The following is a 27,084-nucleotide window of genomic DNA, read 5'->3' as shown; positions in this document are numbered from 1 at the left end:
CAGTAGAACAGTGTAACATGACACTGCAGCTTCATCCCATCATCCAGGAGCCAGCAGTAGAACAACAGTGATTTCAGTGGGAGGAGCACAGGGGCGTCAATTGGGTGTGGCATGGGGTATGCAGCTGCCATAGCCTGGGTCCAGGGGGGAGAAGTTACTTTAAAATATAAATCCATGAATGTCTCTTTTTCTATCTGTCTGTTGTTAAATTACATTAAAATAACTACAAATGCAAAATTTAACAAAATGGTCACTTTAACAAGGTTTTGATTGATTGAAGACTTTATTAGAAGTTTGCATAGGAAAAGGTACAGTTTCATGACGGTACAGTTCACTGGTACAAGGTCTACTAAAAGGAGATCCATGAAAAGACTAAGCTTATTTCCACTGGAAACCATTGAAGTATCTCATATAACATTGAATGACAGACAAATAGAATATTATATTCTTTATTCTTCTTTTATTCTCCCCATCTTGACAGAATAGTGTATATTCCCAGGTTCCGCCAGCTGCACAGGTGCAAAATTTGTTGTGGCACGTTTACTATATTATGCCAAGTTTAGCCGCACTTGAACAACTGTGCCATATCCAGCCCAAGAAACCATAGCATTTTTTGGGGGGGAAAATAGAACTTCTTAAAATAAATGTGTCATTCCTGTTGCAAAGGTATGGCAACATGACTGGTGTCTTGAAGGCGCGCGTGCAAGACACCAGTCATGTTGCCATACCTTACCTTTTTCTGAACTGACGCCACTGGAGGAGCAGCAGCTCCAGTAGCACCACCAGACCCACCCACCCTCACCGACCCTCCCCAGCCCAGTGAGCCGGGGGCAGGGTGTGATGTGTCCGGATACGTGGTGCAAGTTGAGGCGGTGCTTAGGAGAGAGACCCACCACCAGCCACTGACGCGCACACAAAGTTGGGGACGTAGCTTTCTAACTTTAGCCACCACGGCGAGAAGAAGAAAGATGGCCACCACCACAACATCTCCTCGGCGGTTCCTCTCCTCCATAGCGGGGTTGTTAACGTTCCTCTGCCTGTTCCCCGGCCCGGCCCGCGGCCAGTACGAGAAGTACAGCTTCCGCAGCTTCCCCAGGCACGAGCTGATGCCGCTGGACTCGGCCTACAAGTACGCGCTGGACCAGTACACCGGCGAGAAGTGGAAGGAGACAGTGGAGTACCTGGAGGTGTCCCTGCGCCTCTACCGCCTGCTGCGGGACTCGGAGGCCTTCTGCAACCTCAACTGCAGCTCGCTGCGCCTGGACGACGAGCAGAGGTACCGAGGTAGTCAGGGAATAGTGTCGGAATAATGTCGAGTCTGGGAGAATACATTCCAATACCAAGAAATGTCTTCACCAGTGTGTTTGTAAAGGTGTCTTGTAACACATGTGATCGGTCAAACTATGGGTTTTTAATGATTCTGAATCCATTGCAAGCATTTTTTTTTTTTTGCACAAAAAAATAAATAAATAAAATCCTTGGGCTTAAAATGGTCCCACAAAACTTTTTGCCCAATTTTAGTTTTTAGCCCAATGAATGTTTTTTGTGCAAAACAAATGCTTGCAATCGATTCAGAATCATGAAAAAAAAACTAGTTTGACCCCTCGCATCCTACTTAAAGCAGATTTTTGGGGTGTATTTTTTTCCTGTATAGTGTATAGTAAGTGAATGGGACCCCAACTTTCAACAGCTGTCAAAAATTCTCCTAGGGATTTTGAATTTCAAACTTGTTGTTAAATGTGTTACGAGTAGACACCTTTACAAACACATTGGTGAAGACATTTCTTGGTAAGGAATTTTTCACAGATTTTATTAATTGCAACCGTCAATTTGCAGTTACTATCAAAACCTCCACCGGCTGTCAGTCAGTCATTCTGTCTGTCCATCACGTCTCATCACACTTTTGCCCTACTCATATCTCCGCCACCGTTGCCCCTATCCATGCCAAACTTTGCACAAACACACTCCTTGGCTGCCAAACCCATGGCCCTCTTCTAGCGCAACCATGAGGCAGATTCTTGCAAAACACATTTTGGACACTGCTCCTACATATTTTGCCCTAAAATCACACAAGGCGCCGCGGTACACAGTATCTCTAGAGTCAAGTCATCAACATAGTTCTGTCCCATTTCCCATATTCCCTCCTGATTGGCCACCATTGCCTTCTACCTTTGTGTATGCGACCTGGCGGTCGCTTATCTCCCGATCTCTCTCTGACTTAAGGTTCCAGGAGTTCCCGGAGCTGCGGGTGTTCGGCAACGTGATGAAGCGCGCCCAGTGCCTGAAGCGCTGCAAGGGGGGGCTGCCCGCCTTCAGGCAGAGCCTGCCCTCCAGGGACACCGTGGAGGAGTTCGAGAGGCGAGAGCCATACCGCTTCCTGCAGTACGCCTACTTCAAAGTGAGAGCTAGAGGAGACACCACACTGTTGTTCAATTGTTTATGCATACATGCATGTTATCAGGCATGTGCACATATAGACATCAAAGGGGGCTTGAACCCCTGCCCTTTTTAGCTGTCTGTAAAAAGTGCCCTCTCCAGACCATGAATGCAGTTTATACTATGGTGAAAAGAAATGCAAATGCCCTACCTGAAGGCGGCATTCAAGATAATTGCCTTGTCCAAACTCTCCCGAACTTGAACGCAGCATCTTATGTTGAAAGAATTGCCCTCTCTTTGTAGAAATCCATGCCGTTTCGCCACATCTGCAGTATACACGTGATTATGCTTCGTTCAGTGTGGTATCATGTACCGAAAAATAGCCGACCTCCAAGCTCACAACGTTGTGAGCTTGGAGGTCTGCTATTTTCAATGTTTTCACCAAAAGGCCGTTTTAGAGATTTCAGCCCCTGCCTTTAACATTCTCTGCACGTCCCTGCATGTTATTGTGAGGGGAAAATGTTGCCTCATGGATTATGTGTGTACAACAAGGGTTTTTGATTGATTGAATACTTTATTGGCAGTTTGCAGAAAAAAAAGCACAGTAAAGTAGCCTACAATACAGTTCAATAAACGATCTGCTAAGAGGATTTAAACCCAAGCAATCACTAAGGCTTGTTTCCATTGGGGTCGCAAGCAATAAGCATATATCACTGTTCAGTAATGTAACTTTATGGCTGGGATATGACGTCATCACCCACATGCCACGGATGCATAATGGGGGGCCTGTGCTGTCCTGTCCTTTCAACGTTGTTTCTGAGGGTCATTTGAGGACAAAACAAGTGTTTTCCCCACATTTCACTCGGCCTTGTATTAATTTGCATTTCAAATAATGATGTCCTATGATGAACCCTGATATCAAAATATGTTTAGGATGTAATCTAATAGTCTAAAGGCCACTTTTAACCGCACAGATTCGGCGACGATTCGGCGGCGGAAGGCGGCGGATAGCGTCGTTTGCCGAACGGGAGCTCATCGTCAGGTTTTCGGCAGCGGGTCGGGAACGTTATCGACCGAAAACTGGAAAACTGGACTTGCTCAGTTTTGTACAGTTGCCCCTGGCCGTCGGTAAGATTGAGGGAGTTGTAGAATAGTTTGCTACTGTTGCAAAACCAAGCCAAAATAAGCCAGAGACATTTTCCCGTCGCATATTTTTACTAAATACCATATTCACAACCATATCACAACTCTCAGTTCCTATTCCAATCTGATCCAAAGCAAAGCTAGTAAATAGTGCAGCAGCTCCCCGTGTTGTTGTTGTTCTTTTTTTCCCCCTTCTCCTCTGCACGGAGAACACACAGTGGCTCCGGTATGGTTGCCAGATTCTGTGAGTGAAATAAGCGACCAGGTCTATGAAAATAAGCCCAAAAGCAGCGACCAGTTTCACCTCTGAGCTCTATTACATTAGTTATTTTATAAAATAATGTTGAAAGCAAGGCCAAATAAGCAACTACACTTCAGAAACAAGCCCAAACAAAAGCAACTCACAACTAGCAACATTATAGGAAAACAGGATCAACGTTGCTTATAACGAGCAGACCTGGCACCACTGCCATACAGTAACTACAGTCGGCGTCGTCTGAAAAAATAAAAGTGCTTAGTTTTTTGCAGTTCTTTGCAGTTCTTTGCAGTCTGTGTACAGTCAGAAGTAGTCTCCTGTAGGCTGTTTGGTGTGTAGACACCTTAAGTGTCCTTTTTTTGTGTAAGGGTTGTAAGAATTTCAGGTGAAGTGAATTCCAGTGAAACTAAACTGCTGCTAATTTTGCTGGGGAACAAACCCCCTCACTTCAAGGGCCCCTGACTCTGGGGGTCCCCGAACCCACTTTTAATACCGCTGCATTTGTACTGTTTGGTTATGTCATCTTGTATTGACGATGATGTACTTTAATTTATTATGGATCCCCATTAGCACTTGCCTAAGCATGGCTATTCTTCCTGGGGTCCGTCATCACATACAGTACAGTACACACATCATGTACAACAACATACAGCATACAATACAACAGATATGACAAGACAGACAATAGTTCACTTACAAAAGTTAAGAAGTACAATTTTGAAAATTAATTCACAGTATTCCTTGTAAATTTCATGATAGGGTTTTTTATTTTATTTTATTTTTTATTATTAATAATATCTAATTATAGATCAGATGAGGGAATTGCAAGTTGCCCAGAACAAAGCTGAAACAAAGCAGACAATGCAACAGCAGACTAAGGGTCGTTTCATACCGTTATAAGGAGCCGACTAATTTCGGTTCGGGAGGACGCCCCGACCCGAAATTATTTAGGTTCGGGGGTGATTTCATCCATACTTTCTTAACGGTTAGTGCCCAAGTCGCTTGTAAATATTGGAGGTCCGTGGCATGACGACGTTTGTGGCCGATGAATGAGCATTGCATGGCGGATACATATTTGCCTTCCCTCGCGCTGCACACTGAATGACTGGAGGTCCAGTGAGTAGCAGCTCCAGCAGGCAGCTGCACCAGCGGGTCTTTTCTCTCTCACTCACACTCACAAACGCTCGGCTCGAGCTCTGTCAAAAAACATTTAATCTACAAGCTCACATTATAGACGTGCCGCCTCCCTTCAGTCCCTTGCTGCATGCATGTCATCACGCAGTCACAACTCGTCGTGGAAAAGGAAAACATATCAACACGGAACACTAGCAATTAGCAAAGTTGTGTTTAAGCTCTTCTTTTCTCTTTAAAACGGTCGGCGACGCGTTAGCAGCGATACACGCAGCAAAGGCGTGTGTGTGTGTGTGTGTGTGTGTGTGTGTGTGTGTGTGTGTGTGTGTGTGTGTGTGTGTGTGTGTGTGTGTGTGTGTGTGTGTGTGTGTGTGTGTGTGTGTGTGTGTGTGTGTGTGTGTGTGTGTGTGTGTGTGTGTGTGTGTGTGTGTGTGTGTGTGTGTGTGTGTGTGTGTGTGTGTGTCGCGCGCGCGCCTCCCAGTCCACCACTCTTCGTCTCCAGCCAGAGCCAGGCTGACTTGTGTCCGCTCTGCGATGCCCAAAAGACGGCCACACAAGCATTTGGAAGTCGGCGTGTCTCCCTCCCAACGACCGCTGTTTCCTTGGATTCACAGCCGAGAATATGAACGTGAAGCCGGGCTGAATGAATGAGCAGACACCGCTGAGTACCGAAATGAAGTCGGGAGGTCACAACATTTCGTCAGCACCGTAGAGCCGAATTTAGTAGGTTGACGCCCCCCCGAACCGGGGGATGCGAACCATATTTGGGTTCGCCTAGGGCCGAACCGAACTTAGTTAGGCTCCTTATAACGGTATGGATCGACCCTAAGTATCCATGCTCATGAAAAATTGTTATATACTGTTTTACCATCCTTTTAAATCCCTCTTTAGGATTCACTTCAATAATAATGTGAATGTGTGTCCATCCATCCAGTCTGACAACCTGGCCAAGGCGGTGTCCGCGGCCCACACCTTCCTGCTCAAACACCCAGACGATGAGATGATGCAGAGGAACATGGCCTACTACAAGAGTCTGCCTGGAGCTGAAGACCACCTGAAAGACCTGGAGACCAAGTCCTACGAGGTAAAACTAAAGCATGGTTTCTCAACATGGGTGCCTTGTAGGGCATTCACCAAATATTCGAATATTCAAATATCAAAGTAACTATTCGACTTTGTTCACCGAAACTTGGCTAGATAGGAAGTCATAAGAATGAGTTGACAGTGCCCCTGGTGGATGAATTTGTTAATGCTCTATACCAGGGGTTCTCAAGCCTTTTTAGGCTGTGACCCCCAAAATAAACATATTTGAACAGGGGACCCCCACCCTGAAAAGCACTTGTAATTCTCTCATTTGCAAATCCCGCCCCATTCTGCCCTGTTACTATGGTGGTACAGATGACCCTGGGCGGATTGTTTTTATAGTGGCAGTGAATGGGGGGAGAGGGTATTTTCATTGCCTCATCTCAGCAACACCAACTCACAACGGCCAAAGACAGATTTTGTTCTGCGGTTCCCCACATTCGGTCGTGTTTGAAGTCACCATTATTACAGAAATATATACTGCATGCTATGCTGAAGGTAATCCACTTAGTGTCATCTTTTCAAAATGCATATTTACCGTACAGTTTGTGTTTGTATGCTTATTTCGCAATACCTATTGCGCAATCCTCTGTAGAGTGAATTTGTCATCCTCATCACAAACGTATCGGGTTTCAAGAGGGAAGGGGGGGGTTAGAGAGAGAGAGAGAGAGGAGAGAGAGAGAAGAGAGAGAGAGAAGTAAGATACAATACGGTACAGTCAGGTACAGTAGAGTACAGCAAAGTACAGTAAGGTAAAGTAGAGTACAGTAGAGTACAGCAAAGTACAGTCAGGTAAAGTAGAGTACAGTAGAGTACATTAAAGTACAGTACAGTAAGGTAAAGTAGAGTACAGTAGAGTACATTAAAGTACAGTACAGTAAGGTACAGTAGAGTACATTAAAGTACAGTAAGGTATAGTAAGGTACAGTAGAGTACATTAAAGTACAGTACAGTAAGGTACAGTAGAGTACATTAAAGTACAGTACAGTAAGGTACAGTAGAGTACATTAAAGTACAGTACAGTAAGGTACAGTAGAGTACATTAAAGTACAGTACAGTTAGGTACAGTAGAGTACATTAAAGTACAGTACAGTAAGGTAGTACAGTAAGATACAGTACAGCAAGGTACAGCATAGTACAGTACAATACGGTACAGCAAAGTACAGTAGAGTACAGCAAAGTACAGTACAATACGGTACAGCAAGGTACAGTAGAGTACAGCAAAGTACAGTACAATACGGTACAGCAAGGTACAGTAGAGTACAGCAAAGTACAGTACAATACGGTACAGTCAGGTACAGTAGAGTAAAGCAAAGTACAGTAAGGTAAAGTAGAGTACAGTACAATACGGTACAGTCAGGTACAGTAGAGTACAGCAAAGTACAGTACAATACGGTACAGTCAGGTACAGTAGAGTACAGCAAAGTACAGTAAGGTAAAGTAGAGTACAGTAGAGTACAGCAAAGTACAGTAAGGTAAAGTAGAGTACAGTAGAGTACATTAAAGTACAGTACAGTAAGGTAAAGTAGAGTACAGTAGAGTACATTAAAGTACAGTACAGTAAGGTAAAGTAGAGTACAGTAGAGTACATTAAAGTACAGTACAGTAAGGTATAGTAAGGTACAGTAGAGTAAGGTAAAGTAGAGTACATTAAAGTACAGTACAGTAAGGTAAAGTAGAGTACAGTAGAGTGCATTAAAGTACAGTACAGTAAGGTATAGTAAGGTACAGTAGAGTACATTAAAGTACAGTATAGTAAGGTACAGTAGAGTACTTTAAAGTACAGTACAGTAAGGTACAGTAGAGTACAGTAAAGTACAGTACAGTACAGTAAGGTACAGTAGAGTACAGTAAAGTACAGTACAGTAAGTGGATGGATGGATGGATGGATGGATGGATGTGGATGGATGGATGGATGGATGGATGGATGGATGTGAATGGATGGATGGATGGATGTGGATGGATGGATGGATGTGGATGGACGGATGGATGGATGTGGATGGGTGGATGGATGTGGATGGATGGATGGATGGATGGATGGATGGATGTGGATGGATGGATGGATGGATGGATGGATAGATATGGATGGATGGATGGATGGATGGATGTGGATGGATGGATGGATGCAGGGATGGATGGATGGATGGATGGATGTGGATGGATGGATGGATGTGGATGGATGCATGTATGTGGATGGATGGATGGATGCATGGATGGATGGATGTGGATGGATGGATGGATGGATGTGGATGGATGGATGGATGGATGTGGATGGATGGATGTGGATGGATGGATGGATGGATGTGGATGGATGGATGGATAGATGGATGTGTGTGTGGATGGATGGATGGATGGATGGATGGATGTGGGTGGATCACTGCTGCAACGTAGCTGTGAGCGCCTGCGAAGCAGGTGCGATCTCTAGATGTGAGCGGCCCGAAGGGCCGCGAACCTCTAGTTATTGCAATTTAAAGTACCAAAGGAAAAACATCTAGGTGATATTAATAAAAAGGGAAGACAAAGGTACAGTAGTTACATTACAATAATATATGTTTTAATTGTTTAATCCCAGTGGGACAGAATCACCATTGCAGATTCTTTTATAGTGGAAGTGGATGGGGAAAAAATATTGTTCATAGCCTCATTACAGCTATATAAAGTACCAAAAAAAAACACATCTACGTGATATTAATAAAAAGGGGAGAAAAAAGTACAGTAGTTGCATAGCAAAACAGTAGTTTTCCCCCGAAAATATGTTTTAATTAGTTTAATCCTCTGGATCAGAGAGAGGAGAGTAATAGAAAGAGAAAGCGCAGTGCATCTTGGGTAGGAAAATGACAACCAGATTATAGTTCTACTCACATAATAGGCTGGCTTTCGTAATTCTGCCCATTTAAAATATATGTACCCAATCGTAACTCTTAAGGTGCCTCCACACCGAAAATACTACAGGAGACTTGTTCAAACTGTTCACAGACTGCAAAGAACTGCAAATAACTGCAAAAAACTAAGCACATTGAATTTTCCAGCCGACTGTATGCCGACTGTAATTACTGTACAGTTTTGCGCATGCGCACTGTGTTGCCATATCGGCTCGTTACAAGCGACTTTGATCCTGTTTTCCTATAATGTTGCTAGTTGTGGGTTACTTTTGTTTGGGCATGTTTCTGAATTGCAGTTTCTTATTTGGCCTTGCTTTCAACATTCTTTTAGAAAATAGCTAATGTAATAGAGCTCAATAGTTGAAACTGGATGCTTCTTTAGGCCTTGTTTTCATAGACCTGGTCGCTTGTTTAACTCACAGAATCTGGCAACCGGGGTGCAGAAGCGGAGATGCTTCCTGTCCGCTGTTTACTTCTCCTCACACCAAAACAACACACATCACTATTACTAGCGTTGCCTTGAAGTTGATTAGTATAGGAAATTGAGAGTTGAGATTGTGAATATGCTATTTAGTTAAAATGTGCAACGGGAAAATGTCTCTGGCTTATTTAGGCTTGGTTTTGCTGCAGCAGTAGCAAACTAATGGTCCATTACAACTCGCTACAATTCACCGACGTCCAGGGGGCGACTCTACAAAACTGAGCAAGTCCAGTCTTCCAGTTTTCCGTCGATACTGGTCGATAGCGTTCCCGACCCGCTGCCGAAAACCTACCGATGAGCTCCCGTCGGCAACAGACGCTTTCCGCCGCTATCCGCCGCCGATTCGGCCACGAATCTGTTTGGTTAAAAGTGGCCTTTAGTTACATTGATAAGGTCCATGTGAACTAGTCTGTTGAAGCTTATTCATTATAATGAGCGAAATCGCTATCACCTCGCGCGGCCGTACTGCACGCACGCCGTGTCGCGCAGAGCGGACCGTTGTTGAAAGCCTAAAGCAACATTCTCCACTGCACAAACTCCACCCCCGATAGCAAAAAGTGAATGATTTTTTCTGGTTGGCCAGTCAGGGAGTCTCAGGGACCAATCAGAAGGCTGACAAACGGTGAATTGTAGGTATGTTCCACAGATAAATACTGTGAAAATAGCCGATCTACATGCTCACAACGCCTCGCGTTGCGAGGCGTTGTGAGCATGTAGATCGGATATTTTCACAATGTTTGCCTCTTGCTTTTTTTGACAGTTTGGCCAGTCCTTTCGAATATTCGACTATTCGAATACTTTGAGGTTGAATAGTTCGAATACTAAAAACCACTATTCGTGAATGCCCTTAAAGGGGAAAAAAAGGTTATCGACTTTAACCTTTTCTGTTGTTGTGTTCCAGACTCTGTTTGTGCGCTCGGTGCGGGCGTACAACGGAGGTAACTACCGCACCTCGGTGGCCGACATGGAGCTGGCACTGCGAGACTTCTTCAAAGTTTACGACGAATGTCTGGCCGCTTCGGAGGGCGCACGGGACGTCAAGGACTTCAAAGACTTCTACCCGTCTATCGCCGGTCAGTCTGTCTGCTGTCCCCATCTTTTTGTCCACTAAAAGATGGAATAAAAACAAGTCTTCTCTGAGATCAACTCGTGGTGTAAAGTTCTCAGTCGTCACGACTGATTGAGTCGTTTGGATTCCATGGAACCCAGCATGTCTTCTATGGAAGCATGTCGCACACCCAAAATAGCCAATCTACAAGCTCACGACACGTCACGCTGTGACGTGTCGTGAGCTTGTAAATCGGCTATTTTTGGTTATGTTATTTTAAGATTAAAGAGTGTTGGCAGAATAGAATACACGTATACAGTGATGTTGGGTGGTCCTTGTCCTGCGTCAGATACGCATTCACGTCACCAGATACACATTCACGTCCAAGTCCAAGTTAAAAATAATTTGCGCCACGTCGCGGTAAAAACATTTAAAAAGTCCACAGACACCACCATTGTTCATTGGGGAAGGTATCCTACTTTACCCTACGTTATTAAAATTAAAATCTGTGTAGAGGAGCTCCCGCTGGCCTACTGGTCCAGGTGCATACCACTTAGGCATTGCCACATAGGCATGGATGCCTGGCGGCGTTGCCGGTTCGATTCCCGACTTGAGTGCTGAAACTAGCGCAGTCTCCTTAAAGGACAACTTTGTTTTTTTACAACAAGGGTTCATAGATTGTAATTAGAGAAAAGAAAAAGTGAGTGTTAAAATGTTTTCATTTGCTTTGTTCTATTGTTTTATCGCGTTTACTGTGCTAAAATGTGGGGCATGCGTGCGCATGGGGGCATGCCTACAAGTGGCTAAATATGTCTTTTTAGACACAATAAGCCAGCAGTTTCTTTATAGCTATTTACAGTAACACTTCTAGCCATCATAAGTCACATCCAACCATTAAAGGTTGCGTTGTATCTTGGGAATGGGCTTATTCTGTGTAAAATGACATATTTAGCCACTTGTACGCATGCCCCAAACCACTGAAATAAGACAGACTAAAACAATAGAAAGAAGTAAATTAAATAATTTTAACACTCATCTTTTATATTATTTAATTACAATCTAAAATATGAACCCTTGTTGTAAAAAACTAAAGTTGTCCTTTAAATTAAAATCGAACCTCTGTTCGAAGTGGAGCTGTGTGTGTGTGTGTGTGTGTGTGTGTGTGTGTGTGTGTGTGTGTGTGTGTGTGTGTGTGTGTGTGTGTGTGTGTGTGTGTGTGTGTGTGTGTGTGTGTGTGTGTGTGTGTGTGTGTGTGTGTGTGTGTGTGTGTGTGTGTGTGTGTATTGCAGTTGAAAACAGCGCCCCTCCCTTAACATGTGTGGCCATAAAAGGTACTACACCACATTCTTGAGGCTACATACAGACCCACCCACACACCCACCCACACACAAACATACCTACACACACGGCCACGTATAGGGTAGCTTGTGTTCCACACAGCTCCAAAAATAAACTGTGATTGTTGTTATAGTGGTGTAAAATGCCACCAATGTTGAAGCTTGCTGCTGGGCAACAGAAAATAGCAAGCCTAAATTGTCTGTTTAGATTGTTTCGTTAATTTTATTTGTATGTATTGTGTAATATAAAACAAGGTAAAGGTTTAAAACAGTTCAGACACACTTTCTACATGAATATAACCATATAACCATAATAATAACCATATAAGATGAAACACGAGTTAAATGCTGCACTTGGTCAAAAATGACACATTTTATAATGACTATGTGGGACTCGTAAAATGTCCGTGGGACCCATCCAAAAGACCCCTCTCTTACATTGAAAACCTAGCAACATCACTGCGTATAGAATACATGTACAGAAACATCTTCCATAAAAACCCTAATGGTCTCGGGAGATTTTCATAAAAGCAAAGTTTAAATCGACTTCTTCAACTGGTTGCATGCATGTAGAACAGCAGGAAACATAGGTTTAGTTTGGAATGACGATTACTTAAACATGATTCTAATAAACATAAAACGTTTCAGTCATGAGATTTCAACCCATTCAGAACGGGTACACTATATTGTGTATCATTATTTTATGCTTTAACTATTGAAAAATAGCAGATATACAAGCTCACAGCGCGGCACTGAGTGCCGCGCTGCGAGCTTGTAGGTCTGCTATTTTTGAAAAATTGTGAAAATTAGAATTTTGACCCGATTCTATAAGTGTCTTTTGAAAAACCTATGTTTCTATGTCTGCAATCTGACCAGCCATCGTCAAAGAAAAGGTCCTTTTCACTTAACTGGAGCTCAGTTAGTCTGTTCTTGAGAGACTACTATGTCAGTGGTTCTCAAACTTTTTCATGTGAAGGACCCCCAAACTGATATTTATTTGGCCACGGACCCCCATTCAACATATTTAGTTCCAGGGACCCCCCAGAAGCAAAATTTGAGTTACAAAACGTTCGCTTTGAAAATACATATATTCAAAGATTTGCACACATTTTCACGACTTTTTCAAAAATAGCAGATCTACAAGCTCACAGCGCGGTGCCGCGCTGTGAGCTTGTATATCTGCTATTTTTCAATAGCTAAAGCATTCAATACTTCTAGGCCTAAATGGGTTAAACATGATTCTAATAAACATAAAAGGTTTCAGTCATGAGATTTGAAGCAGCTTTATCCCATGTTCTGTGTGTCCCCCGTGCGCTGCAGACCACTACATCGAGGTGCTGGAGAGGAAGGTGAGGTGTGAGAGTGACCTGACCCCGGTGGTGGGAGGCTTCGTGGTGGAGAAGTTTGTGGCCACCATGTACCACTACCTGCAGTTCGCCTATTACAAAAGTGAGTGTAAAGTAACTAAGTACATTTACTTAAGTACTGTACTTATGTTGAGGTATTTGTACTTTACTTGAGTATTTCCAGTTTTCAGTACGTTTGCTTCTACTCCACTACATCTCAGAGGCAAATATTGTTCTTTTACTGCACTACATTTATTTGAAAACTTTAGTTACTTTACAGATATAAATGAATATATTATAAAACATACTTTAAACCACTTTAGCCCTATTTTATACTAGGCTATTTGAAAATAGCAGCGTTGTGAGCTTGTAGATCTGCTATTTTCAAACACTTTGTACTTTTACATTTTGATGCCAATACTTTCATAGTTTTACTCAAGTACATTTTGAATTCTTGTAACGAGTACATCTACAGTGTAAGTACAAAATGTGAGTACTTTTTCCACCACTGGTCCTCACACGCCTGTGTTTCATTCTTGATTCTTGTTGTATGAATGTGTGTGTGAATGTGTGCACAATATCTCTAAAGCGCCATGGATAAAGTGGTGAGAGGCATCGTGAAATATCATAATTTCAGTGGTTGACTACTGAGGCCATAGCATTTTTTTTGTGTTCTAATAAAGTTTCCCATGAGTTGTATCTGTCATCTTGATACACTATCTACAATATACTTTAATATACTTCATCTGTGAGTCAAAAGTGCTAGCATTGGAAATCATAAGTTTAGGTGGTCGCATGCTACACACGTCATGGACGCACCCCTTGAGGTTTTCAATACCTAGATACGCAGGCCCGGATTTATATGACATGAGGCCCCTGGCCAAGGAGAAATAAAGAGGCCCTCGTGCGCGCGCAAAAATTCCACCTCCGGTCCACCTGACCACACCGTGACCTCACCTCCGGACCGGCCCGTGCATAATCTGACTGTGTATCCTCATTGGCTCATTGGAAGGGTCTAAAGCGGATACAGAAGTGAGGTGTGTGTGTGCATGTGTGTAGCCTATGTGTGTGGAAAGTACCGGATACATAGAGTGGGCGGGCTTTAGACTGCACTAAGCTTTCAGAGTAGCTACATGCAGTGCGGCCAGCAGAGCAGAAGCTCAATGTTATTACCATAATAAAACAAAATGTACTGTAACTAAACACAAATATCACTTTATTTGGATTGCAATACTTTAAAATTTCATCATTAAATTAACTCATTCATGGTCTTTTCAAAATGGCTTCCAAGTTCCACACCACCTCCCTCTCCATTGACTTCCATGTAATTCATAGTGCACGGATCATGCACGCCCATGCCTAGATCATGCACCACGTGTGTGCACACTGTTCACAGCTTTCACACAAAAAAATCCGAATGGAAATCCGTTCAGGCATTCATGAACTAGCAGCCATTATGTTTTCTTGAAATGTAAACAAACATGGCTGCCATGTTTGAAAGATGGGGTTGGTATGGGGGTTAAACATGGAATTTCGCGATTGCGATCATGGCTACTACATTTTTTGGGGCAAAAAAAATCTTTTTGAAAAAAAGAAAAAAAAACACATTTTTTTTTTCGGAGGACCCCTACCCCCCCCCCCCCCGTGTCGCGATGCGTTGTGAGCTTGTAGATCGGCTATTTTCACTATCAATGTTCTTTTTAAAGTGTAAAATTGTCAAATATGTCCTTAATTTCTTTGGGTATTTAGGTTATGTGTCATATCTGCCATGTGCAACTTCAAAGCCTAAAAGCCAAACAGAAATGTGATTGTCAACGACAAAAAAACAATTAACTCAGCGGTTGCCCACGCGTCAAACTCTTTGATGTCGCTGGAGGACCACGACGCATTTGCCGCGTTTACTGTATTTACAGTAACAACATTAAATCTCACCGTAAGGTCGGGGCTACGCCGGGATGTAGCCCAATCATCCATTGTATCCATTGGACGCTGAGAGCATCGCACGGCCGTTTTTCTCCATATACTCCAATGCATTTCCCCATCTTTAAAGCCCTTTATCTCTGATGTTTCTTTTTATGGCTAAAACTCCGGGCGTGGCTGGACACATGACCAAATTAGATCGGCAAACCATAGCTAAATCCTACACTGGCCCATACTAGGTGGAAGAACTAAACATCCTGACTACGGTCATGTGACCAAGTGACGTCATTACGCATGCACTGACGCAGCAGCAGGGCCGTGTGCAATAGAATGGTGGTGGACCTGGGCAGCCAGAGGGGATGACTCTGGCGCCATCTAGGGGCATTCAATGTGTTAAATCGTTAATCGCAATTATTTGGGTAACAATCGTTATGTAAAATGTCATAATGGTGACAGCCCTACTGGCACGGTCCCGTCATTTATAAATGACAATGTTGTCATGGTTTGTGTCTGATCGTCATTTATAAATGACAATGTTGTCATGGTTTGTGTCTGATCGTCATTTATAAATGACAATGTTGTCATGGTTTGTGTCTGATCGTCATTTATAAATGACAATGTTGTCATGGTTTGTGTCTGATCGTCATTTATAAATGACAATGTTGTCATGGTTTGTGTCTGATCGTCATTTATAAATGACAATGTTGTCATGGTTTGTGTCTAATCGTCATTTATAAATGACAATGTTGTCATGGTTTGTGTCTAATCGTCATTTATAAATGACAATGTTGTCATGGTTTGTGTCTAATCGTCATTTATAAATGACAATGTTGTCATGGTTTGTGTCTAATCGTCATTTATAAATGACAATGTTGTCATGGTTTGTGTCTAATCGTCATTTATAAATGACAATGTTGTCATGGTTTGTGTCTAATCGTCATTTATAAATGACAATGTTGTCATGGTTTGTGTCTGATCGTCAGTGGATGACCTGAAGAACGCCGTGCCGTGCGTGGCCAGCTACATGCTGTTTGACCCCAACGACGAGGTGATGAAGAACAACGTGCAGTACTACCGCTTCCACAGGGAGAAGTGGGGACTGACGGACCAAGACTTCTTCCCCAGAGCGGTCAGTTAAGCCCCTTTATGACTGCAGCCTTAGCACCACACTACACAACACCACACCGCACCATTCCAGTATCCCTATTGGTAAGAAACAAATTGACCCTTTTAACTGTGATTATAACACAATATACATTTGTATTACAACTATCCTAATTATAAATTACACTCTAATGGATTATAACTGTGATTGTAATACACTATAAAGTATGAATGTATTAATATAACACAATATAATCTATTATCATGTATTGCAACTATATCCTGGTGGTCTAAATGAAAAGTCAGTGAGTGATCAGTCATTATGAAGTGTTTGGCCCTGTTTGGCCCCGTTTGTACCACTTTCACACCTCTCTACCCAGGTCCTTGTAGTGGAAAACCTGGCACAAGTGGGTGGTGTTGGGCCATGTCAGTGGAAAAAGGGCTTTAGACACACCTTTTACTACAGAGGGGTTTCTCCCCCCCAGAGTCTGACATAAGATCAAAATGACTGTCGTGTGTGAATATGGATAGAATTTCCTAGCCATGTTTTGTTCCCCACAATTCCAGGAACACAGATACAAACGTGTGTGTGTTTGTGTTTGTAGTCTGTGTACAAACATATCTGTGATAACCCAGACATTTTTAAATCTTCCACAGCCAATACACCACATGATGTTCAGAGAAGTGTCTGTATTAGAGATAGCTTGCACCTTTGACATTAGCATAGAGGAAGCCTTTATGACCAAGGTTATTAAATACCAACCACTTGTACATCCCATCTCAGAGCTGGGATATTATAAGTGAAGACTATATTTTTTTTTTAATTATTTGGTAGCCCCATAGAACCTCACCCTCCGCTGCATACTGTTGTGCTCCGAGATGAGGTCCTACAGGGATATCACCGGGCTAGAGTAGAATGCCTCCACGCTGAGGTAGATCACCCTTTTCAAGAAAATGTATCCAAAAAGTAAAGGTAGTTCCGTGCTCCCAGAGTAGGATTTTCCATCCCACGGTACATAAAACATGCACTACGGCGTTGGGAAACGGTTTAAATTGCTTATTTAGTCTCATTAAATTTGGAAAAGCCCCCCGCGGCAGGTGCCAGTACTGCTCCCTTCCCTTTGTAGCAGAATAAGGCTGGATTTACACTGCAGTCAAATCCAGCCCAAAACCGATTTGGTTCTCAAATCTGATCATTTGGCCCGACTTTTCACACTGCATTTGCAAGTGACCAGATTGGATCTGTGCGTTCTGACTGATTTTAACAGCATCAGCCCAAAGCCGCCCTGCGGCGACATAATCTGCTTTGGTTACCGTGGTTGGGTCGCGCAGCAAGTGACATTTGGACAGTTTGATGTGACTTGCATGTGACTTGCGTATAACTCTATGGGGTGGATGTGGTTACTGCTTTCAGACTGAGACAGATGTCCTGAAATCTGATTTGAATCGGATTTGAAACCACCTCTGGATGTGGTTTTTCAAAATCGGATTTCATGTGACCTGCAAGTGACCTGTCTGCATTTAGACTATTTAAAAAAAAATCGGATTCCACTTTTGATGTGACACAGATCTGATTCAGGCTAGATTTGGGTGGCAGTGTAAATCAGGTCTAAGAAGCAGTACTGGGAACTGGGAACTGGGAGTTCCGGTTGAATGGGAAAACATGGGAAAACAGACAAAACTAGCGATTTAAGTGGTTGTTTCATGCCGTAGTGCATGTTTTATGTCCCGTGGGATGGAAAATCATACTCTGGGAGCGTGGAACTACCGTTACTTTTTGGATACAACCTCGGCGTGGAGGCATTCCTCGGCGTGGAGGCACGGGATACTCCCGTAGGACCTCATCTCGGAGCACAACAGTATGCAGCAGAAGGTTCTATATGGGGCTATTACTTATACCCATTGAGCAGGGGTTCACAAACTTTTGTTTCAGGGCACCCCATAAATATGTTTTCAATTTTTTAATATAATTTTCACTCCCAGCACCTATTTATAGCATATCGTCGTTGTCGGGTGGAAACCTTGTACGTCCAAAACCGTTTGTTTTGTATTTATCATCTATAAAACAACGCCTCGCATCGCAAGGCGTTGTGTGCTTGTAGATCAGCTGTTTTCACTAGTTTTGTGCGACAGAGGTTTCTGCTTGACAGTGATGATATTTTAGTGATTATATTGAGAGGAAAACAATAAGATAATAGCCATTTTGGTTAGAAATGGCTGAGAATAACTTTGTACTTCAAGTTTAAAATGATACTAAATATTTTTTCAAGTGTCCAAATAAATTCCAAATATTATCAAATGATCTCGCGGCACCCCTGGACTGCCGTCGCGGCACCCCAGGGTGCCCCGTCACCCCAGGGTGCCCCGTCACCCATTTTGAAAACCCCTGTATAGAGTACGGCATGAATTGCTTATTGTGTCATGAAGACCTATGACAGGATTTTGTGAATGAATGTAACCTTAAACTGCACCTATAATATGTGTGTCCTTGTGTGCTCTCCTCTCTGTGGACATGAATGGCGTTCCAGGAAGCAGTGCGGTACTTCAACCAGACCACCATGCAGTTAGAGATGCTAGAGTTCTCCAGACAACGCCTAGTGAGCGACGATGAGGTAGGTGTCAGTAGGCCTGTCACAATTATTACGCAATCGTCTAATCGCAATTATTTGACATAATCGCGATTATTTTTCATAGTCGGCATAATCGTTTCCATGTTGACAAATGTTCATATATTTAAAAAGAAACTCGAAAATAGTGGAAATAGCAGATCTACAAGCTCCTGTGAGCTTGTAGATTTGTCTATTTCCACTATCAATTTTATTTTTTAAGTATAAAGTTGTCAAATATGTCAGGAATTTCTTTGTATATTTAGGTTACCATGTTCAACTTCAAAGCCTAAAAGCCAAACAGGAATGTAATTGTCAACGACAAAAACGCAATTAGATCGTTAATCGCAATTATTTGAGGGACAGTTAATCGTCATGTAAAATGTCATAATCGTGATCCTAGGTGTCAGTTGGGGCTGTGATGAGGTAGGTGTCAGTTGGGGCTGTGCTCAATTGATCCATGTGGTAATAATCGCATTGTATTCCTTGAAGATAATCGTATCGTACCGAGAGGCCAGTGTTAATTAAACCTGCAGGTGAGGTGGTTTAAATGTAAACATGCCATTGACATGAAAGGGGGTTCCTTCCTGTGAGAAGTGCACGCCGCCACCGCAAAATCTTCTCTGCTTGTTTGGGAAACCAGGAATGAGCGACGTAGTGCGAGGGGAGCAAATCTATAACACCACCACAGTGCCCCACTACGCACCACGGAGTGACGCGTTGTGAGCTTGTGTATCTGTTGTTTTAGCGAGCGTCAGCGTCTTATGACCGTCTTAACATAGACCTGCCCACATTCTCCCAGAAGTAAATAAAAAAGTAACGCTAATTATATTAGGCTCAAGAGAATAGTTTATTCCAGTTTGTTTACATCGCAAATCCAAGATGGAGGACACTCAAAAACATTTAATCCATGAATTAATCAGAGGTTATAGTTTTAATCACAAGTTAAGGGTTTAATCACAGATTTGTTAAGCAATGCTTAAATGTAAGTGGTGCAACACAACTCAAATTAAAATGAATCCTAGATCAACAAATCCTTGATTAACCCTAAACTAAGATTTATTTAATCCCTCTTGGTGCAATCGGCCCTAAGACTAATGGTTGTACAAATTAACACTGGTATGTAACTGCAATGAAATTAAAGCCAAATACATCTTTTATGTATGGTTTATGTTGACCAAGTAACAGGCAGTAGTTCAGTGGTTATATTTAGCCTAAAAAACCTATCCTAAAAGACAAAGACTAAAAGACTACGGTAATCCCAAAAGACTAGTCGGTACCGCGGTGGTAAGCTATCCACCGCGGTATAGTGCGGTGTAGTCTTTTTGAGCATTAACGTTGTAGTTTTATGACTCAAAAAGACTACACCACACTACACCGCGGTGGATAGCTTACCACCGCGGTACCGACTCTGATCGAGGCTTAAGACTAAAAATGTTTTGATATTTTATTCGTATTCAAGGCGCTGTGAGCATGTAGATCGGCTATTTTCACAATTTCTGCCTCTAATATTTGACAATTTGGCCAATGTTTAATTTGACATTTTAGAGGTATTAAAAAGTCCTTAAATTGTCACTCTAGAAATGTGCAGATACCCTCTATAGCTATAGCTACATGTCGTAACGTGGCCTCTGTATCGTGATGCTTATCTATCGTGAGGTTATAGGCGATACCCAGCCCTGGTATCCGTGTAGGGTTGGAGGCGGTAACCGCCGTACCGCCGTACCGCGGTATACCGAGGTCTACCGCGGTGTCATTGTGCTTACCGCGGTAAAAAGACAAAAAAAAGGTCTATTTTTTATTGGAAAACAAGCGAGTTTTAAAACGGGGGAGAAGCGAGGACCGCATGCGCTCCATGCCGCTCTGCTCTGGGCCGTGTACCACACGTTGGAAGCCACATACGTCACTCAACAGACCTGCACACAGTGCAGGACAGTAGAGTACGGAGCACAACTCTATGACGGAGTAGCATAAACTTTCTCTGTAATCCACTCGACACAAGGATGTTAATACATACCTTGTGTTGTGGCATATCTTTTTTTATTCATACGGATCACTGGCGGAGCGCGGGCCGCGTGGACTAAAGCCGAAAATGAAACTATTTTACTTTTTCCACCGCGTCGCACGTTGTGCCCCGTCCAGCGGCGCGTCGGCGATTTTATAACCTTTTCTGTCAAGTCTTGTAACTAAAACCTGTATATAGCAGCACTCAATCACTGCGATTTGAGAGTTGAGACGTGACGTGAGTTTACAGAATCACTGTACACGATCTGACTACCCTTCCTCTTCTGGTTTGTTCACACAGCTGTTTGTGTCTGAAAAGCCCAAGTAGCTAGCCTACGTTACTATGGTAACCCGACAGTGCAGATCTAAAAGCTCAGAACGCGTCGCGGATGCGATGTGTTGTGAGCTTGTAGATCTGCTCCTTTGAAAGCCAGACTGTGCTGTACAGAGAAGTATAACTCGGGCAGTCAGGCTGTGTCGCCTCTCCACTGTGGAGAGGCGACTTTTGGGAAGATGATTGCAATATTTTGGCTTATCGCCGAACCTTAATTAATAGATACGGGGGTGCGGTAATTACCGCAGTACCGGCGGTAAATGGGAAGACGGTAATCACGGTAACAAAATGTCCATTCCGCCCCAGGCCTATAAATCCGTGTTGAAATATTTCGGTGTGTATGTCACAAGATGCTTCCTGAATGTTATCATGTTATCAGCTGAATCTAAACGGTGCTGCTGCCTGCTTCCTGTAAGAGTGTGACAGTCTCAGTTTGTTCTCATGACCTCTGCTCTGTCTGGAGTTAAGGACATTAACCCGTTTAGGCCTAGAATTATTGAATGCTGTAGCTATTGAAAAATAGCAGATCTACAAGCTCACATCGCGGCACCGAGTGCCGCGCTGCGAGCTTGTAGATCTGCTATTTTTGGAAAAAGTCGTGAAAATGTGTGGAAATCTTTGAATATATTTATGTACTGTATTTTTAAAGCGAACGTTTGTAACTCAAATTTTGCTTCTGGGTGGTCCCTGGAACTAAATATTTTGAGATGGGGGGTCCGTGGCCAAATACATATAATTTTGGGGGTCCTTCACATGAAAAGGTTTGAGAACCACTTAAATAGAAACATAGGTTTTTCAAAAAACCTTAGAAGGATTCAAAAGACATTTATAGAATCGGGTCAAAATTCTAAAATAGCAGATCTATATTTAACCACTTGAACCGTCAATAATGAAAGGTCAAGTTTATTAACTTGAACTTTCACTCTGTACTTAGTCTGCTCTTTTTCCCCTCGACACCAAAGCTCTTTGCCAAAAATAGCAGATCTACAAGCTCAGCGCGAGGCGTTGTGAGCTTGTAGATCGGCTATTTTTGGCTAAAGGTCTCAGAATATGGACTCATTCAAGTGGTTATTATAAAAAAAGAGAAAAAAAAGTATTTATCGTTCAAAGATTTGGAGGACCCCCTGTAGTAACTCTGAGGACCCCCTGTTGAAGACCCATGTCCTAGATTACTATTTTTTCTATGCATACGATACGGTTGCATCACCTCACAGATATAAAAAGCTAGATGCCTCGTTCGCCTCTGCAGTTAATTGGAGCGATTTCTAGCCCGGACTTCCTGAAAAAACCAAGGGAACGCTGTCAGTCAAAGTGACTACTGGCCAATCACAGTGTGTCTTTTCCGTGACTTATCCAAGGACCACAATTCAATTCAACAGAGCCAGTTCCGATGTTGCACTGCTCAGCTGTTCTTATAGGCTGCATACGTAAAGACCAGCCCCTACCTGCCTCTGATTGGCTTACCGTCTTCCGTATGTGTGACGCACGCAGAAGCAATGAACACGGAAGCGACGAAGATTCCCTTGGTTGCTCAATGCATACGCCCCCTAGCCGAAGGAGGCGTCTAGCTTTATATGTCTGTGCTTTACCCTGCTTACTGTGGTAAAGCTCTTGCTTCCATTGGCTCAGAGGCCGCATTACCGCAATTGGCCACTCGATGGCAGCGTGACGCCAAGATTTCAGTCAAGGCATTACCATGATGAAGCACTTTGAGCTTTATCAGTGATGATGGAAGGGAAATGTGCACAGTCACTGGTTGCATAATTGGCTCGCAAATCTGTAATGCATTTTGTGTGTGTGTGTGTGTGTGTGTGTGTGTGTGTGTGTGTGTGTGTGTGTGTGTGTGTGTGTGTGTGTGTGTGTGTGTGTGTGTGTGTGTGTGTGTGTGTGTGTGTGTGTGTGTGTGTGTGTGTGTGTGTGTGTGTGTGTGTGTCGTCCACAGGGGGAGGTGGTGGAGTTCATCGATGAGTTCCTGGACGATTGAGGAAAAGCGTCACAAACACACTGGCTAAAGACTGAAAAACAAAGGATCCAACGACACCCCTCCTCCCCTCCTTCTCCCCTCCTATTTATTTGCCAGTGTTTAGGAACCTTTGACTGCTCACTGTTTTGTTGTCTTTTTCTTTTTTTTTTCTACCTGATATTTGTTGGAGATTTTTGTTACCTGTGTGACTACGTGCACTACGCTCATCGGCCAGCAGAGGGTGCACAAACGTGGTGGTGGTGACTGGAGGAGGAAATGACTTTTCTTAGTTTTGTGTTGTCTTTTATCGTAGTTTGATTGTCATTGCGACAGCGGAACGCCGGCGAAGTCTGATGTCACTGCTGCGGTGCCGCTAACCGGGCGCTATACCCCTGGGTTCATTGTTCATGGCAGGGGTCTTCAACAGGTGGTCCAGGACCCCTAGGGGGTCCCCAGAGTTACTACAGGGGGTCCTTCAAATCTTTGAGTGATAGAAACCTTTTTTTCTCCTTTTTTATATTAACCACTTGAACCCTAGCGTCCATATTCGGAGAACTTGAGCCAAAAATAGCAGATGCTTTAAAAATACATATATTCAAAGATTTGCATACATTTTCACGACTTTTTCAAAAATGGCAGATCTACAAGCTCGCAGTTGTATATCTGCAATTTTTTGGTAGTTAAACAATTCAATAATTCTAGGCCTAAATGGGTTAACTAAATCTTCTCCAGAAACAGGCTATATCAAATATGAAAATCTTTAAACGATGCAGACCCACCTAGCCTGACAACAGGGGGTCCGGGACCCCTAGGGGTTACTACAGGGGGTCCTCCAAATCTTGATAGAAACCTTTCTTCTTTTTTATTATTAACCACTTGACCCACTTGTGTCCATATTCTGAGAACTTAAGTAAAAAAATAGAGGTTTTGCTGTAGAGGGGAAAAAGAGCAGACTAAGTACAGAGTGAAAGGTCAAGTTTATTAACTATTGACGGTTCAAGTGGTTAAATATCTGAAAACACAAATTGACATGAATCCAAAATACATGACCGTGCTGTCAAACAATTAAACTATGGAATCTCTGATAAGGTTGTGGGGGTCCCTGCTTCATCTCTCTCTCAACTAAGGGGTCCTTGGCCTGAAAACGTTAAAGACCCCTGCTCTGCTGGTTCACGTTGCCAGTGAGGAGCCCCCACCGGGAGGACATATCGCCTTCGTCCTGTACTCCTCCTGCTCGACACTGACCACCTCCACGGACAGGCCCCGCCCCCCAGCCAGCCCAATGGAATGCGTGCAGTGACAAAGATCGCCCTCCGCTCCCCCGCCTGGCTCCGTATAGACCAGGGCTTCTTCAAAGCGGGCGCTGTGGCACCCAAGGGTGCCTTGACGCAATTCCAGAAGGTACCCCATGCAGAATACTTTGATGACATTTTGGAGTTGATCGACAACATCACTTCAGTTTAACCCTAAAAACGAACCTGAGTTGCACTGTATTTGGTGTGTTCCTTTTTTTTTCGACCTGCACCGAATGTTTACGCCAAAAATAGCAGATCTACAAGTTCACAATGTGTCGCGTTTGCGACACGTTGTGAGCTTGTGGATCGGCTGTTTTTGGCGAATGTGGATACTGGGGTTCAAGTGGAATTGACATGCTGTATCCTATAGGAGGGGAGTTTTAGCCTTCGTATTTTATTTATGTACCGTAATAATATGACATAAATGTTAAGGTGATATGTTTGTGTTTATCAAAGGATCCCCATTAGAGACAACATGAATGATCCTCTTGTCCAGGGGTCTTCAACAGGGGGTCCGGGACCCCTAGGCGGTCCCCAGAGTTACTACAGGGGGTCCTCCAAATCATTAAGTGATAGAAACTTTTGTCCTTTTTTATATTAACCACTTGAACCGTAGTGTCCATATTCTGAGAACAAAAATAGCAGATCTAGCGCGAGGCGTTGTGAGCTTGTAGATCAGCTATTTTCGGCAAAGAGGTTTGGTGTAGTGGGGAAAAAAGAGCAGACTAAGTACAGAGTGAAAGGTCAAGTTTATTAAGTATTGACGGTTCAAGTGGTTAAATATCTGAATACACAAATTGACATGAATCCAAAATACACTGATGGTTGTGCTGTCAAACAATGAAACTATGTGGAATCTATGAACAGGTAGTGGGGGTCCCTGCTTCATCTCTCTCAACTATAAGGGGTCCTTGGCCCGAAAACGTTGAAGACCCCTGGTCTAGTCTATAAAATAATCTAATTCAGGCATGCCGTGGATGAAAAAGTAAATTACAGGGGTGACCCGAAACAAAGACGTTTGAGAAACACTGGTACAGACGTGCAGCCAAACCAGATGCGTTGGATTCAAACCCCTAGACCAGGGGTCTTCAACCTTTTCAGGCCAAGGACCCCTTAGTTGAGAGAGAGATGAAGCAGGGACCCCCACAATCTTATCATAGATTCCATATAGTTTCATTGTTTGACAGCACAATCATCAGTGTATTTTGGATTCATGACAATTTTCAGATATTTAACCATTTGAACCATCACTTAACAAACTTGACCTTTCACTCTGTACTTAGTCTGCTCTTTTTCCCCTCTATACTAAACCTTGCTGCCAAAAATAGCAGATCTACAAGCAGCTTGTAGCTTTTTTGGCAAACGTTCTCAGAATATGGACACTAGGGTTCAAATGGTTAATATTAAAGAAAAAAGTTTCTATCACACAAGATTTGGAGGACCCCCTGGCATGTAGTAACTCTGAGGACCCCCTAGGGGTCCCAGGCCCCCTGTTGAAGACCCCTGGCCTAGACTCCATGTTGTTGTGGACAGGTACTTCACCCCTGTGACATCCAAGCTCTCCACAAAGCACCAATCGGGCTCAATGGCTACTTGATGATGATGATGAGGCAGTCTCAATGTTTTGAGTCTTCAACATCCCACTGTGATTCTTTTGTTTCGTTTTTTTTTTTTTATAAAAATGTTGTCTTATATTTACATGATCTGTGCTCCTTTTTTTTAACCAAAAAATAAATAAACTGCCAAATTTAATTATAAAATCTTCATGAAATTATTGAAACAAAAATGTTGTTTTAAATACATGGGGGGAAAAAATACTTTTTTGGGGAATGTTTTTTGGAAATGTTTTGAAATAACTGAAAACAACATGTAGGGGGAAAAAAGGAAGGGACCCATAAAAATGTGTTTGTGACCCACAAATATATATAGCAATGTTTTGTAGGGAGAAAGTGTAGGAGAGACAGACAGTAGGAATAGGAAAGCTACGAGCTGAGACGGTGTAGGAGACAGACCATAGGAAAGCTGAGAGGGACACGGTGTAGGAGAGAAAATGTTGTGATGGGACCAGTTAATACAGTATCTGGCCTATACTCCTGTTCGCAATTTGGTGTGAGGGGAGTTTCTCACCTGAACTGAGTCAGTGGGTCCCTAGACATGAAAAATCACAGAGGTGCTCGTCCGCCATAGTGGCACGAATGGCGCAATGGCCAAATCAAATATGGCCGCCATCGGCTATAATGAAAATCCAACTTTTGTGTATATGCACAAGCAATACCTTCATTCTGACTAATTTGGGTGCGGGGAATTCATTTCTGATATTGTTTTGACCATTTTGGGTGATTTGGACCTTGAAAGGTCATGGTCAAGGTCATTTTGTAATTCCGAAGACCATGGCCACAACTTGGCCATTGTTAGGAGTAAAAACAGGTGCTGTAGGTCTAAATCAACTAATTCAATGTATAATTCATTTCTGGTATTGTTTTGACCATTAAGGATCATCTTGTCTTTGAAATATCAATATCAATGCCATTTTTCAAAGACGATTTTGTCTTTACTAGCACTTTAATTTTATTTTTTTCATAATAGTTTGTTTTGTTTATAACAAAAGACATACTAGTATAAATAGAAGTACACACCCCCATTTAACTTTAAAGGGGGACTTAAAATGGGTGTTTAAATGAGCAAGGCTATTTATGAATAAAAGTGACAAATAAGATCACATAACAAAATCACACACAAAATTAAATAATAATTTCCCTCAAAGTGCACCATATT

The 27,084-nt window shown here is 42.8% G+C and overlaps 1 protein-coding gene across 1 annotated transcript; it reads left to right on the top strand.

Moving 5' to 3' along the window:
* Positions 1–913: 913 nt before the first annotated feature.
* Positions 914–26,013, top strand: crtap (cartilage associated protein). The gene is made up of 8 exons (XM_080735690.1): positions 914–1,276; positions 2,224–2,398; positions 5,841–5,990; positions 10,254–10,425; positions 13,058–13,186; positions 15,987–16,132; positions 18,636–18,719; positions 22,994–26,013. The coding sequence occupies exons 1-8, from the start codon at positions 969–971 to the stop codon at positions 23,033–23,035; spliced, it is 1,206 nt and encodes a 401-aa protein (XP_080591816.1). The 5' UTR covers positions 914–968; the 3' UTR covers positions 23,036–26,013.
* The last annotated feature ends 1,071 nt before the right edge of the window (positions 26,014–27,084 follow it).

This window comes from Nannobrachium achirus, assembly GCF_963921795.1.
Source record: "Nannobrachium achirus genome assembly, chromosome: 10".
NCBI classification, from domain to species: domain Eukaryota; kingdom Metazoa; phylum Chordata; class Actinopteri; order Myctophiformes; family Myctophidae; genus Nannobrachium; species Nannobrachium achirus.
This window is presented reverse-complemented; position numbering and strand designations above follow the sequence as displayed.

Coding starts and splice junctions, on each gene's coding strand:
- crtap (XM_080735690.1), top strand. CDS start 969: ATGGCCACCACCACAACATCTCCTCGGCGGTTCCTCTCCTCCATAGCG. Junction 2,399..5,840: donor TGCAGTACGCCTACTTCAAA/GTGAGAGCTAGA, acceptor CCATCCATCCAG/TCTGACAACCTGGCCAAGGC. Junction 13,187..15,986: donor GCAGTTCGCCTATTACAAAA/GTGAGTGTAAAG, acceptor TCTGATCGTCAG/TGGATGACCTGAAGAACGCC.